The 15297-nt window shown below is 56.2% G+C and overlaps 1 protein-coding gene across 1 annotated transcript in view; it reads left to right on the top strand.

Annotated features, from left to right (window-relative positions):
* Positions 1-15297, top strand: part of LOC126204343 (spidroin-1-like) — a 40185-nt gene that overhangs the window by 9062 nt on the left and 15826 nt on the right. The window contains exons 4-7 of the mRNA XM_049938721.1: positions 12279-12527; positions 12658-12871; positions 13226-13375; positions 13502-13782. Coding sequence (XP_049794678.1) covers positions 12279-12527; positions 12658-12871; positions 13226-13375; positions 13502-13782 — 894 coding nt within the window. The remainder of the gene's footprint in view (positions 1-12278; positions 12528-12657; positions 12872-13225; positions 13376-13501; positions 13783-15297) is intronic.

Below are 15297 nucleotides of genomic sequence, written 5' to 3'. Positions count from 1 at the left end.
GACAAAAAGAGAGAAACGACAAAATGTGTGCGCGTTCGGCCACACGGGCTGTGGACAAGATGGCGGACGTGCGCCGGCGCTGGCTGTGCAATGTATGTATGTGGACGTGTTGTGTAAAGTGCGGCGAGCACGGACGACGGAAACTTTGCTTTGGACGTAGGTTTGTGTGGTGGCCCTGAAAAGGGCCGATTGTTGTGAGCCGAGCCGGCAAGGCAAAGGCAGGCGCGTTTGCGTGCAGGGAGCACGCAAGCGCAGCGCCGCGCTCTCTGTTTAGGCCTTCTTCTCGGTCTTCTTTGGCAGCAGGACGGCCTGGATGTTGGGCAGGACACCACCCTGTGCGATGGTGACGCCCGACAAGAGCTTGTTGAGCTCCTCGTCGTTGCGGATGGCGAGCTGCAGGTGGCGCGGGATGATGCGCGTCTTCTTGTTGTCGCGGGCCGCGTTTCCGGCCAGCTCGAGCACCTCAGCCGCGAGGTACTCCATGACGGCGGCGAGGTAGACGGGCGCCCCGGCGCCGACGCGCTCGGCGTAGTTTCCCTTGCGCAGGAGGCGGTGGATTCTGCCGACCGGGAACTGGAGCCCAGCCCTGCTTGAGCGGGACTTTGACTTGCCCTTGACTTTGCCTCCCTTTCCGCGTCCGGACATGGCGTTTGGCTAGTTGAAACACGTAACGTAACGGTGCGAGCCGCAGCGAGTCGAGCAGCGGAGTGCGTGGCGGCGGGACTGACTGCTCACTCTAATTTCTTCCTCTGTCTTCAGAGGTTGTGTTCTGAGAAGGTTTTTGTCCCATTCGGACATTTCCTTCAATTTTCTGGGGGGTTTGTTGGATGTGCTTGTCTTTTTGTTTGTTCTTTTCTTTAGAGTGCTTGTGGATTCTTTTCTGTCACTTTATTAGTAACGGTCATTTTTTTTAATATTTATTTTTTTTTTCTCTTTTAGTTATGCGAGGAGTATTGCTTTTGGTCTTTTATACCGGTCTGGTACGTTGTTGTACCGACCAAGTGAGTTTATGAGGTCGTTTGGCGATCTTTCCGCGTTGGCGTAGAACTGCTCCGCCAGGGTTCGGAATCTCGTGTTTAATTTTTCGATGTCTGCCGCTATGTGGAGGTCTTCCGTCGGGAATCGCGGCGGTGTGTGTAGCGCTCTTCTGAGCGCTCTGTTCTGAATCTTTTGTAGCCGTTCTACCGTCGATCTAGCAGCGTAACCCCATACGGGGCACGCATACTCCAGTATCGGTCTAATTAGACTTCGATAGACGGCTACTCCTGTGCTTGGGTCAAGGGAACTTGTACTGTTTAGTATTGGGTAGAGGATCTGCATCCTGCCTAGGGCCTTTTTGCGAACCTCCTCGATGTGGCACTTCCAAGTCAGGCGCTTGTCTAGTGTCACACCGAGGTACCTCGCAGTGTTTCTCCAGGGGAGGTTTTGGCCCTGCAGGTGCAGCATTTGGTAGGGTCTTCTGGGGGGGCGAAGTTTACCGAGACGTCTAGTCATTAGCATGGCTTGGGTCTTCTCAGAGTTTAGTGAGATTCGCCATTGTTTGGCCCATTCGTCTGTCTTATTTAGGGCGGTTTGGAGACGTCTCGTGACCAGGTTCCTGTTTGTTGAGCAGGAGAAGAATGCGGTGTCGTCAGCATACTGTGCTGTTTGTACGTGTTGGGTGGTTGGTATATCCGCAGTGTAGAGACTGTACAGGGTTGGACCAAGAACCGAACCCTGTGGTACCCCTGCATGTATTCTTCTCCTGCTTGACAGTGATGTTTCTACCTTTACAGAGAATGTCCTACCGGAGAGATAGCTTTTTATAAGTTTCACAATCTTTCCGGGGAAGCCCTGGGTGTACATTTTATGGAGAAGCCCGGTGTGCCAGACTGAATCAAAGGCTTTTGCCACGTCTAGTAGGACGATCCCGCAATAGCCTTTGCGGTTGAAGCTTTCTGTGGCTGCTTCTACCACCCTCATTATTTGTTGGGGGGCCGAATGTTGTGGGCGGAACCCAAACTGGAATTTGGGCAGGATTTGCTCTCTTCTGATGTGATCCTGTATCGGTACTAGGAGGAGACGCTCGTATAGTTTACTGAGGGTAGGCAGTAGACTAATTGGTCTGTAGTGTTGCGGGAACACCGGGTCTTTTCCAGGTTTTGCGATCGAGACTACTTCAGCGTGTTTCCACTGTGTCGGGAATTTTAGCGATCGCGTAATTTCGTTTAGGATATCTGCTAAGTGTGTTATTGCCATGGGCGGGATATGTTTTAATAGTTCGTTGGTGAGCTGGTCGTGGCCTGGTGCCTTTCTTGTTGGCAGCGATTTGATGACACTAGCCACATCTTCAGAACTGAAGTGCGGCGTGTATTCATCGTCGTCGTCTGCCTCTAAAAAGGTGGCCAGTTGTCTGCGGACGATTGCGACGTGTTCTCTGTCCTGTACCTCTGCTGGCGTAAATTGTTTTTCGAACACGTCTGCTAGTGCATTTGCTTTGTCTTCGGTGCTGAATTGCAGTCCACGTTCACCATGCAGAGGGGGCATTTTTGCGCGTCTTCTCGTGAACTGCTTCGTGGCTTGCCACAAGCTGTGGTCATCTAGTTTGAGAGTTGATAGTCGTTCTGACCATTGCTGGTTGCGATACTCAGTGAGTGCAACTTTCAACTCTCGTTGTAGTCTGTTGAGCAGCCTCCTCGTGTTTTTGTTCCTAGTAAGTTTCCATTCTTTGGCGATCCTGTTTTTGTGTCTGATTTGGGCAAGCAGGTGCTGAGGGAGCTGCCTGGAGCGGGGGGCTCCCGCTGGCGCAGGTGTTGCTTCCTCAGCTGCTTGCAGGATCGCTTTAGTGAAGTCTTCCAGCGCTTGTTCAGCAGTCTCTGCTGTTGGAGGCGGGGCTTGGGCAAGTTCAGCAGCTATTCCGTTGCTGAACTGTTCCCAGTTTGTTCGTTTGTAAGTTGTGGTGCGCTGTGGGAGCGAGAGCCATTCTCCCATGTCGACCTCTAGGATAACTGGATTGTGGTCTGAAGACATCCTGTTTATCGAATTGGCAGACACAAAACCCGTAACGTGTTTCGTGAGTGCGATGTCGAGGACGTCCGCCCTGTTTCCGTTGTTTGGGAAATGGGTGGGCTCCACGGGGCCCCATACCTGAAACTGGTGGATGCGCGCGAGTCGTTGCAGTTGTCGACCAGCTCTGTTGCTTACTCGTGAGTGCCAGTCTGCGTGCTTGGCATTGAGGTCTCCTCCTATTAGGAGCTTGCCTCTTATTCTCCCTAGTGCAGCTATGTCCTCTTCTTCTAACGTTTGGGAAGGGGGGCGGTAGGCTGCAACGACTGTGAGGGGCCCTGTTACAGTGGCAATTTCTATTGCGACTGTTTCAATTTGGCGAGTTGCTGGTGGGTACACTTGGTGGTGTCTAATACCTCGTTTGACATATACTGCAACCCCGCCTCCTGCGGTAGGCCGATCGCGTCTGTAGCAGTTGTAGTTAGCTACAGATGCTCTTACACCTGGCTTCAGGTGTGTTTCGGCCACTAAGCATATGTCAATGTCTTCCTCTTTTATGAATTCCCTGAATTCGAGGGCTTGCTGGAATAGACCGTTTGCGTTGAAGACGCACATTTTTAGACCTTGTATGTTAGGTCGTCTATCCATGTCGAGGGTTTGGGTTTCCTGATGTCATCGCCGATGAGGGCGCCTGCTTTGCTGCCGATGAGTGTTCGGCGGGGTGTTGAGTCATTGTGGCCAAAATGTTTGCCAGTTGATTCACCTGAGCCTGAAGGGCCTTTACTGTTGCTGCCAGTTGTTCCACCGAGACGTTCTGTGTCGTGTCACGCAGACTGGGCTCTAGTGAGTAGGGGGGGGCTTCCCTAGGCGATTCTCCGTTGACAGGAACCTGGTTGTGTGGAGGAGGGCGAGGTGGGGCACTGACCGTTGACGAGTATGTCCGTGATTGAAATACCCTTGACGCTGTGGGTCTTGGATATCGGCTTGGTGGTGGTGGAGGTGGTGGAGGTGCGGCGCGAAGCTTAGCCCCTGTTGTCTGTGGGTGCTTTCCCCTTAGGCGGTCCCTAGCTTTACGGAATTCCGGGCACCCCAGGTAGCTGGCAGGATGCGCGCCAGCACAATTGCAGCACTTCTCCTTGCCCTCCCCCTGCGGTACCGGGCATTCCTCGTACTTGTGCTTTTCGCCGCACCTAACACACCTCATTGGCATGTCACAGTCCCTAGCCATGTGCCCCACTTTTTGGCAATTAAAACATCGCCCTGGGCCCGATCTTTTTTTCAGCTTCTCTGGAGTGACTGTTACCCTCATTATCATTTTCACCTCCCATATCTTCCTATTTTGGGCAGAGTCGGGTAAGGTGACTGTGTGCAGTGGCCACGGTCTTCTCGGGTTTGTCTTGACGACCGAGCTCACTTCGAAACCCTCCCTTTCCAGGTAACTTTTTATGTCCCCAGTGTCTGTCTTGTGTGGCATGCCCCGGAATACTATTTTTATAGGTTTTTTGGCAGCTATGGGGAAGGTATAGAAGTGGGTTTCCTTCTCTTTTAACATGGCCTTCACCGCTTTGTAGTCGTCAACTGTCTTTAGTGTGATCTTGAGTTGGTCCTCCCCGGTTGTTTTTGCGGTGAATTTGTTTTCTCCGAGTGTTGCATTGATGTTGTCATACAACTCGGAGTACGACTTCTCGTAGTGGATTATAAGAGGAGGGATCCGAAAGCGGCGGGACTAGACTACTGCATTTGTGCTGTCCTCGCTTTCGAGGAGAGCGTATGTGATGGAGGGTATTGTCCTCTGGGACATTTCCTCCTCTATGCTTTGTCGGTAGTTTGTCTTTGCTGTGTGGTATGTCATTTTAAGGTGCAGTGTGTTTATTGTTTCTATGCTGCCTTATAGGCTGTCTTAGCTTGTTACTATGGTTTTTGGTCGTCTGTGTCTGTCAAGTGTTGAGTCGTACTGTCCCAAGTTTTTGATAAGTCTGTTGTCTGATCTGGCCGTGTTTTCGTAGAAACTTTCGGCCTGGTCTTTGAAGCGCTCGTGGAGCGTAGGTAGTCCCGCTGCCTCGTGGAGGTCAGCAGTGGGGAAGCGGAAGGGAAGGTGTAATGCCCTTTTAAGCGCTCGGTTTTGCACAGACTGGAGTTTGCGAAGATGCCAGTGTGACGCGTATCCCCAGACAGGGCAAGCGTACTCCATAATCGGTCGAATGAGTGAACAGTACGTTCTCACTCCTATGTCAGCCGCTAGGGTGCTGCGAGTGTTTAGGATAGGATACAACATTTGCATCCTACCACTGGCTTTGCGGCGCAAGTCCTCGATGTGAGCCCGCCAGGTGAGCCTGGTGTCGAGAGTGACTCCAAGATACCTGGCGGTGCGTCGCCATGGGAGTTCTTGGCCGTTCAGCTTGAGCAGTAGCGGCTGACGGGCTGGAGCCCGCTTGCCCAGTTTCCGGGTGATCATTATGGCTTGAGTTTTGGTCTCATTGAGTGTGATGCGCCATTTTTTAGCCCAGCGGCCGGTCTCGTCCAGCGCTGTTTGCAATCTTCGCGTAACCCTGTCTCTGTTCGGGTTACGCGTGAAGAACGCTGTGTCGTCGGCGTACTGGGCAGCGTGCACCAACGGTACGGTCGGGAGGTCGGCAGTGTACAGGTTGTACAGTACCGGGCCCAGTACCGACCCCTGGGGCACGCCCGCCCTGATGCGCCGTTTTGTGGAAAGCGACGACTCGATCCTAACGGAGAAAGTCCTTTGGGAGAGATAGCTCGCGAGTAGCTTCACTATCGGTCCTGGGAAGCCTTGGGAGAATAGCTTGTAGAGAAGCCCGGTGTGCCAGACAGAGTCAAAGGCAGCGGCTACGTCAAGTAGCACTACCCCGCAGTAACTTTTACGATTGAAGCTTTCGGTAGCTGCTTCGACGACCCTCATTAGTTGCTGGGGCGCGGAGTGTTCCTGCCTGAAACCGAACTGAAAGTCAGGCAGGATTTGTTGCGTTTTGATGTGGTCGAGAATGGGAATAAGTAGCAGGCGTTCGTAAATTTTGCTAAGGGTTGGCAAAAGGCTGATTGGTCGGTGGTTCTGCGGGATAACCGGGTCTTTACCGGGTTTCGCGATCGCGACGACTTCTGCGTGTTTCCAGCACCTTGGAAACTTGCGGGAACGCGTGATCTCATTGAAGATGTTTGCGATGTGGGCTACGGCAGGGGGTGGGAGGTGCTTCACTACTACGTTATTGAGCTGGTCGTGGCCTGGGGCTCTTTTGTTGTGTAGCGACCTGATTACTCTGTTCACGTCGTCGGGTGTGAAGAGCGGTGTGTTTTCTTCGTCGTCGTCGGCGTCGTCCGCCGCGAGGAATGTGGCGAGCTGACGTCGAACGACGGCTTCGTGGTCCCTGTCCTGCGCCTCTGCGGGGCGGAACTGTTTTTCAAAGGCATCTGCCAGGGCATTTGCCTTATCTGTGGTGCTAAAGACAAGTCCGCGCTCACCGTGCAGAGGTGGCAGTCTGGCGCGTCTTTTGGTGATCTGTTTGGTCGCCTGCCAGAGGCTATTGTCGTCCACGCGGAGGGCTGAAAGCCGCGCCGACCATTGCTGGTTGCGGTGCTCAGTGAGTGCCACCTTCAGCTCTCTTTGTAGGCGGTTCAGTAGCCTCCTAGTTACGGGGTTCTTTGTGAGCTTCCACTCTTTGGCGATCCTATTTTTGTTTCTAATTTGAGCAAGCAGGTGCGGCGGGAGTTGCTTAGCAGGGGGAGGGCCGTCCGGTGGCCGTGGTGTGGCATCCTTTGCTGCTTGCAGGATCGTGCTGGTGAGATCTTTAAGCGCCTGTTCTGCAGAATCTGCAGTTGGAGGCGGGGCCTGGGCAATTGCTGAAGTTACGTCAACTTTGAATTGCTCCCAGTTAGTGCGCTTGTACGAGATGTGTTGTTGCTGGAGAGGTACCCAGTCTCCTATGTCAACCTCGAGAATCACGGGATTGTGATCGGAGGACATTCGATTGACCGAATGCGCGGTCACAAATCCCGTGATTCTTTTGGTGAGCGCTATGTCGAGGACGTCCGCCCTCCCCCCGTTTCGGGGGAAGTGGGTGGGCTCCTCTGGACCCCATATGTGAAAGTGTTGGGTGCGCGCGAGTCGTTGCAGTTGACGACCAGCTCTGTTTGAGTTTCGCGAGTGCCAGTCTGCGTGCTTGGCATTCAGGTCACCGCCAATGAGGAGTTTTCCTCTGATTTGGCCTAGGGCTGCTATGTCGTCCTCTTCCAGAGCGTAGGAGGGAGGGCGATATGCTGCAACGACAGTGAGGGGCCCTGTGACAGTGGCAATCTCTATTGCCACTGTTTCTATTTGCCTAGTTGCTGGTGGGTGGACCTGATAATGGGGTATTCCGCGTTTGACGTATGTTGCTACCCCGCCTCCAGCGGTGGGCCGGTCGGTCCTATAGCAGTTGTAGTTGGGTACCGACACCCTTACGCCCGGTTTTAGGTGTGTCTCGGCCACCATACATACGTCTATGTTTTCGTCACGTAGGAACTCGCGGAACTCATTGTTTTGTCCGACGATGCCGTTGGCGTTGAAGACGCACATTCTGAGTCCTTGGATGTGGGGTCGTCTATCCATCACTGGGGGGAGGATTTCTCTGCTGTAGTCGCATTGTTATGCGACCCTTGGAGCACCAAATTAATGGCGGTTAGAATTTGGGCGTTCTGTTGCCTGATTTCGTGGAGCAGTTGCGTTAGGAGGCCTAACGTTTGCTCCACGACACCAGACGGCCGTAGGGCATTTGCACTCTCTTCAGAAGTGCTGGGCTGAGGGCCTTGTGACAGGCACTCAACTGCCTCTACTGGCTGCAGACTGGCCTTTTGAGTTTGAGGGGAGGAGGCTTCCCTGGACGTTTCTCCGTTAGCGGGGAACGGCTGCTGGGCTGAGTGTAAAGTTGGAGTCGTTTGTTGACTCCTGTCAGTGCCTGCCACGGTCGCGTAGCTTGCGCTACCTCGCGGTCTCGACCGGGTTGTTGTCGGTCGTGTTTGGTGCGGTTGCGGGTTGGCCGGCGCTCTCAAGATCGTAGAGCTGGCGCCACGGTTGGGTTTCTGTGTGGCGGGGGGCTTGGTGCCTTGTGCGCGTAGGCGGTACTCCTTTTGTACACGGCAGCCTTGGTAGAAGGCGCCGTGTCCAGATTCGCCGCATAGGGCACACTTGCTCTTCGGATCACCTCTCTCTAAGGAGCACTCGGATGTGGGGTGCCCTTCTGCGCATTTCATGCACCGGGTTGGCATGTCGCAGTGTTTGGCAACGTGCCCTAATCCCTGGCAGTTGTAGCACTGCACGTTGCCACTTTTCCTGCGCAGCGGTTCGATGGTGACCGGCACTGACAGGACGTGTGTAATTTGTTTTAGCCTGTTTTGAGGGGTGTCAGGCAAGTTGACTTGGTACAGTGGCCATTTGTTGCCACTGTATACTTCTCGCATGTGGGTGACGCCATTAACTTCGTAGCCCTGCCTCTGCAGGTCCTTCCTAATGGCGTCGGTGCCCACTTTGCGGGGTAAGTCCCTGATTACTAGCTTCATCAGCCGTTGTTTGGCTGTGGGGAAGGTGTAATGGGGGACTTTGTGTTCAGAGAGCAGGGCCTTCACGGCGGTGTAATCGTCCAGCTCTCTGAACATAAGTTTAATTTTGTCCCCTCCGGCGGACTTTGCAGTAAACTGCTTCTCGCCTAAGCAGCTACTGACGAGGGAGTGAAGCTCCTCGTAATTTTTGCTGAATTCAGCGATTATGGGGGGGAGTCGGTGTCTTGGTGTGTGTGTGGGTTGTGGCGCATCACCACTCACGGGTACTGCTTCGTCCTCGTCAGACAGCGGCAAGAACTTATTGCTTGTAGAAGCAATGCCTCTTGCCTGCTGGGTGACGGGTAGGCGGGCGGTTTTCCGCGCTTTCTGAAAACCGTCGCCCTCGGTGCCTGATGTCTGGGGCTCGGTAGTGTCTGCGGGGGTGGGTTCCCGGGATTCGTCGATGACGAGGGGGCGGTCTGTCTCGTCCCCGCTCCCTGAGGGGGAGGGAGTACGTGCCTTGGTGGTTGGCGGTGGGATTGATGTTGCTTTCTTAGGTGGTTTCCGCCTGACGGTGGTTTTGTGCTTTCTGGCACTTTTTACCACGTCTTTGATGCGCTTGGACGGGGCAGATGGATGTTGTGTCTTGGTTTGTTCGGGAGGAGAGGGTTTAGGTGCGGGAGCGGTCTTTTTGGGTTGGGCATTGGGTGTGGGTTTGGGGAGGATGCTGACTGGGAGATGCCTTCTTTGTGCTGGGGTAAGGTGCTGCGCCAGCGCTTGTGCCTGCCCTGTGGAAATCATCAGGGTGGCCATGGACATCCTACCGCTGGTTGGTGGAAGAGACGAACTCCTTTTCGTCGTGTATTCCCCGTTTGCATGCCGCACGCAGGTAAGGGAGGCAAAGTCAATGGCTGCCGTGGGACTACCAGTTGCCGCCTTTGTTGCCGACACCGTTAGGTTTCCGGCGGCAGAACCTGGTCCTATCACACTAACAGGCGCGGGACACTGGCCAGAGGCCAGGCCCTGACCTGCGAATGCCCTAACGCTCGGGGGAGCAGAGCTATTCTCTGCGGCAGCTGAGGCGCTCGAGCCAGCCGGAAAAGCGGCCGGCGGAAACAAAGAGACGGCGTCGTTGCCGCCAGCAGCGGGCTGCTGGGGCCCCAAGGCGCTGCTGCAACTCGACATCGCAATCGACGATTCGCTCGACATCGACATCGGCAATCTGCTGCGAGTGCTCGTTTACGCCTTAATAAAGACGCATCCGAAAACACCCCTGGTTTGTCACCCGTACAAGCGGGGGCCTATGGCTTCGCGTAACAGACTGACGGAGACTCGCTCAACGCCCGACTGCCGCTCGGCGAATGGGGTGGGGGTCCCTTTATGGGCTCGGGTGCGGCGGCCGGTTGCGCGCGCGCCCCATTGGTCGGCGGCCGCAACAGGGCGAGCTGGTAAAGGTGGGGTGTTGCGGTAGCGGCGGGTGCCACTGTGTGGGGAGACGCTGACTAGAGCGGAGCGCTTGCTGCTTGCTGTTGTACGTTCGAGATGCCGCCCAAGACTAGCGGGAAGGCCGCCAAGAAGGCTGGCAAGGCGCAGAAGAACATTTCGAAGGGCGACAAGAAGAAGAAGCGCAAGAGGAAGGAGAGCTATGCCATCTACATCTACAAGGTGCTGAAGCAGGTGCACCCCGACACGGGCATCTCGTCGAAGGCGATGAGCATCATGAACAGCTTCGTGAACGACATTTTCGAGCGCATTGCGGCCGAGGCGTCTCGCCTGGCGCACTACAACAAGCGCTCGACCATCACGTCCCGCGAGATCCAGACGGCTGTGCGGCTCTTGCTGCCTGGCGAGCTGGCCAAGCACGCCGTGAGCGAGGGCACGAAGGCGGTGACCAAGTACACGAGCTCCAAGTGAGGGGGTTAAGGCTCTAGGGAGCTCCCCTCCGTTGCGAGAGCGGCAAAACGGCCCTTTTCAGGGCCACCAAATTGCCTTTGCGGGAAGAGCGGAATTGTTGTTTGTGTGAGGCGGCGCATAGCTACCCGGTTTGGTTGGTTGCGAAGCAGCTGGTGGTGGTGGTGGTGGTGGTTATGCGTGCTCGCGAGTCGTGGCGTGGTTGGTTGGTTGGTTGGTTGGTTGTTTGTCGACACACAGACAGGAGGTGTTGTCTGTGTCGCTGATTCCTTTCCTTTCTTTGTCTCTGTCTGCCCGGTTAGTCACGTGACTGCAATTGAAACCCCTCGCGATTGTTGGATGTCACCGTTAGGGCCGTCTGCGGGTTTGTTTGTTGTCACATCATACATACATGATGGCGAGGGTGAAATGTTGTGTTGCCGTCTACTATTCCCTTTGCTGTACGGCGTGGAGGTGTGTTGGTGACGTTTAAAAAAAAAAAAAAAAAAAAAAAAATGGACGTGTCTTTACTAGTCATTAAGAAGACGCAAGAATTGTACGGGCGGGTGGGGTAGGCGACACGCACGGTGGTGTACCCATTTATTTGGCCCTTGATTTTGATAGCCGTTTCTGCAGTTGATTTGAATGATTGATTGTTGTGCGCACGCACGCCGGTGTCGTCATTCAAGGTGCACGTGTGTTCGGTTCAGTGACGGTAGACGACGACGGCCGTTGTTTGTTGTTATGGGCGTACACGCGGTTGTCTGTGTCCCCCGGTGAAATGGCCGGTTTGTCGGTGATGTGATCCGATCCGGCGGCCCTGAGTAGCTGTCTATGGGCATCATGGCAACGTGTCGGTCTGAACACCCGTCTCACTGTGGCACCGTCGGCGCTGCGAACGGTGACGAAAGGCTGACTGTGATCGGTCGGATGTCATGTCTTGTCTGGGCAGAACGTGTGGAATGAGCAAAAAAAAAAAAAACTGTGGGGACGGAAACAATGGTGGAGGAGGGGAACGAAAATAATAAAACGAAACGAAACGAAGAAAAAGAAGAAGGAGAAGCAATCACCGGAAAACGAGACAGGGGAAAAACGGAGAGGCGCTGTCTAGAGCAACGGAACGTTCCCGTGCATTGCAGCCGCACTGACATGCGTTTACGGCGCGGCTGCAAGTGTCGGCCGTGGTGACGGCTGAATTGCATTGCCTTCCCGGATGCAACGTTCGCCCGATATGGCTCGGAGGAAGAATCTATGAGAGAGTGCCTTGCCCTTGCCGTTTCGTGTGCGGTGTAGCGAATGATGTGTGTGTGTGTGTAGTGGGGAATGGATGGTCGATAGCTGCCGTCACGGTCGAGATAACGCAGTCAAAGGTGTCGCGAAAAAGTGTGTTAGCCGTGGTTGGTTTGTGTGTTTGTTTTGTTTTTAAAGAGAAGGGACGAGAGAAAGAAGGTAGGTGGAGAGTGCGTTGCGTGTTGCGAACTGCGTCCGTGAATACGGCAGTATTTGGTGGTGGGCGTGCCCTTGCAGGTGGCCCGGAAGGCGTGTTCGTTTCGCGGTAGTGTGGACGGGTGAGGGGCACGCGTAACGCTGCGCTGCTGGCATATTCGGGAGATGGGAGGGGGCGAAAGGAGAAAGGAGACGCGGAGGGCGCGTGTGGGTGGTTCGCGCTGCGCTCGGCGGTTGTGTTTGTTTGTGCAACAAATGTGTTGCCGGGAGGGGGACCGTTGTTGTGGTGGTTGCGGTTGTAGCCTCCGACGCGGCTGGCAGTGAACAACGTGAGACGACGGATGCGTGGCTGGGGCGGCGCATGTCGCCGGTGCCATGCCTTTAGAGCCGCGTGGTCGGGGTGTGCGCACCGCGTGTCGTGTTGCGAGACATCACATGTGCTGCTGCGCACCGGTGGCGTGGCGTGGCGTGGCGTGGGGGCGAGGAGAGCGAGCCGCGCCAGTACCGCGCGGTGTGCTTGTGCGCCGGAGAATGGCACACTGCGCCTGCCCGTTGAGGAGGCTGATGGCCGTGGTGTGGTGGAAATGGAGCGCGTCGGACGTGTACCAATGAGAAAGAGAAACAAAGCAAGCAACCACGAACGAAAGGTGGAGGGCGGCATTGTGTCACATGTGGCGGTGGGGAAAAACGAAAAAAAAAACAAAAAACAAAAAACAAAGACGTTAAGAAAGAGGAGAAACAACAAAGACAATGAGTCGTGCGTTCGCGAGGGGGGTGGGTGTGCGTGCGTAACGCCGGTACGCGCAGTGCGGAGCCCAACGGCTGTGTCGTCGGCCGAATGGGTGCGGGAATAGAGGCCGCGTCGGCACGGAGAAGGAAGGACGCACGCGCGCTGCGGCGTTGGCGCGGTTTGCGGCTGGCGCCTTTGGTGGCAACGGCCAGGACAAGCAGCGGTGTATGGTGTTGTGCGGGGCGGACAGGGGCGGCGGTGGTGGACGGGGAGGAGGCGGTGGCGTGTGTGGTACGGCGAAAACGGGACGGACGGCCGGCGGATGTTGAGAGGCGCCGCCCGCGCACGCACGCAGACACACAGAAGGGAAGAGCGAGAAAGGAACAAATGGAGGGGGCGAATGTGGAGGTGCGGGGAGGGGGAGGCGGTGGTGTTTGTGGGCATGTGGTGGGAGAGAAGGGCGGGGGCGGAAGGACAGCAGAGGCGCGAGGCGACAGCCTGTGCTTGTTGCTTGCTTGCGTCTTTTTGTTTTTTTATTTTGTTTTTATCCTTTGGTCGCCTTGGAGCCTGTCGGTCCCGTCCGTGTGTGGCCACGCTGTGGGTGCGTGTATGTTTGTACGTTTCGTTTTTTGTCTTCTTCTGCAGCAGAGGCGGCCAGCAAATGCGTGCGGTTGGATGGATGGGCGGCCACGGCACGGCACGGCACCGCACCTGTGCCCAAGGAGGAGACGCTGGCGGCGGGCCACCCTCGGATGCGGCCGGCCGGGGCTGTGTGCGCCGCTGCAACAACAACGAGTAAACAAGACGAAGACGAAGCGGATGGCTGGTGAGTGCATTTCGGCGGTAGACAAGGCAGTGTGTGATGTGGCGTTGTGACGGGGGGGGGGTTTGCTCACGCGGCCTCGTTGTGTTGATGCGCAGGAAGACGAGATGCGGGCAGACGCGTACAGAGAGACGAGCCCGGTCTGCAGCAGGATGTGTGGCGCGCCGAGTGCAGAGCAGCGCGCGCCGGCTGGGCTGGGTTCGGCTGGGCCCGCCCGGCGGCGGGCCGCGCCGTTGTCGCGGACGTGAGCGCCCCCTGGCGGGTGATCGGAGGCGGCGCGGTGGACGTGTGGCTGGTTGGCAGTGCACATTGCGAGTGGCTGGCTGGCTGGCTGGCTGGCGGGCGGGCGGTCGGCGGCGGCGGCGAGAAGAGAGAGGAGGTATGTGTTGCGGGCGCCTTTGCTGCGCTGCGTCGTTGCGTGCCTGGGCGTGCGCCTGTCGACTGTGTGTGACTGTGTTGGGCGTTGTGCCACGTACGTGTGCTCGGCCGAAGGCAGGCGTCGGAAAGAAGAGGGCGAAGGGCAGGAAAGTGGGTCGGTGTGCGTGCGTAGCCCGTGATGTGATGATGTCACGTCACGTCATGTGTTTGCGAAGCGGCTGCCGAGAGGTGTGTGGTAGCGAGCGGGAATGTGCGTTTGGTGGTTGCGGCGTGAGGTGAGGGTGGGAGAATATTGGGGCGGGCGGGCGGGCGGGCGGGCCGGCCGTTGTTGGTGGTTCCTCCTGTGGTTGTTTGTGCAGCTTTGATGGCAACGTGGAAGGACGCCGGTTTCGTGCCTTTGCGTGTGGTTGTCGACGGTGACTGGTTGGGGTGTGCGCCGATGCACGTGCCATGTCGTTAGTATGTTTGGGTCGTGAGTGTTGTTTTTGGCTGTGTTGTTGTGTACGGGAAGGGGGGGGGGGGGAGAGGAGGAGGCGGGTGGATAGTGCGTGCAGTAGTGTCGTTGCGACGGGCGCGTCGGGTGGAGCTGTGCGTAGTGGCGGAAAGGTGTAGGTTGCGGGAAGGGAGCCCGTCGTGTGTCGTGTCGGTGTCGTTGACGGGGTCGCGTGCGTGCGTTGTGAAATCGAGTGTGGCGGGAAAGGAGCAGTGTGCCGCTGGCGTCGTGGCCGTTAGCAGAGGCTGTGCTTGTCCGTTTGTTACCTGTTGGACGCTTGGTGCGAGTTGTTTGCTGCTGTTGTTGTTGTTATCGTTGTCGTTTGTCGCCCCCGTCTCGCGGGTTGTTTTTGTTTGTCGGCTGTGCTGTGTCGGCGAGCTGTTTTGCGGTGCGTGAATGTGTTGGTGCAAAAGTGGCGGCGTTATGGCTGCGCCCGCGACGAGCCGCGGGCGCGCCATTGATGATGTTCAAACACAGAGCGGCTGTGTGCAATGGGAGGCCTGCGTACGGGTAGCGGTGTTGTCGTACGTGCATCCGGCCCGGTGCGGAAAGCGCCGTTGCCGTTTGCCCCTTAGTTGCCAGCCATGTCGCGTGAGCGGCGGGTTGCCTCTGGTCGACGTGGTGCCTCGGGTTTGTGGTTTTTGGTGCCCTTTGGCCGGTGGGTGGTGTTTAATTTTGTTTTTGTGTGTGTGTGTGTTTTATATCTGCCTCCTGCTCGGTCTTGCGGCGGTTTGGTCGACGTCGTCTGTAGTTTTTGCGGCTTGCCGACGACCGACCGACCGACACACCTTTGAAACCTACGTGTGGCGCCCGAAGGTGAACGTAACCTGACCGCGGACCTCTCGGCGCCTTAACCTAACCTAACCTCTAACCTAAGATGTCCGGCCGTAGAGGTAGGTGCGGCCACCTGACGCCTCACGTCCGAACGCTTAACCTAACTTTGACGCTTAACCTAACTGTAACCCTTAACCTAACCCACGTCCACCTAACCTAACCTAACCTAACCTAACCTAACCTAACCTA

Source organism: Schistocerca nitens, chromosome 9 (genome assembly GCF_023898315.1).
Source record: "Schistocerca nitens isolate TAMUIC-IGC-003100 chromosome 9, iqSchNite1.1, whole genome shotgun sequence".
Classification (NCBI taxonomy): Eukaryota; Metazoa; Arthropoda; class Insecta; order Orthoptera; family Acrididae; genus Schistocerca; species Schistocerca nitens.
This window is presented reverse-complemented; position numbering and strand designations above follow the sequence as displayed.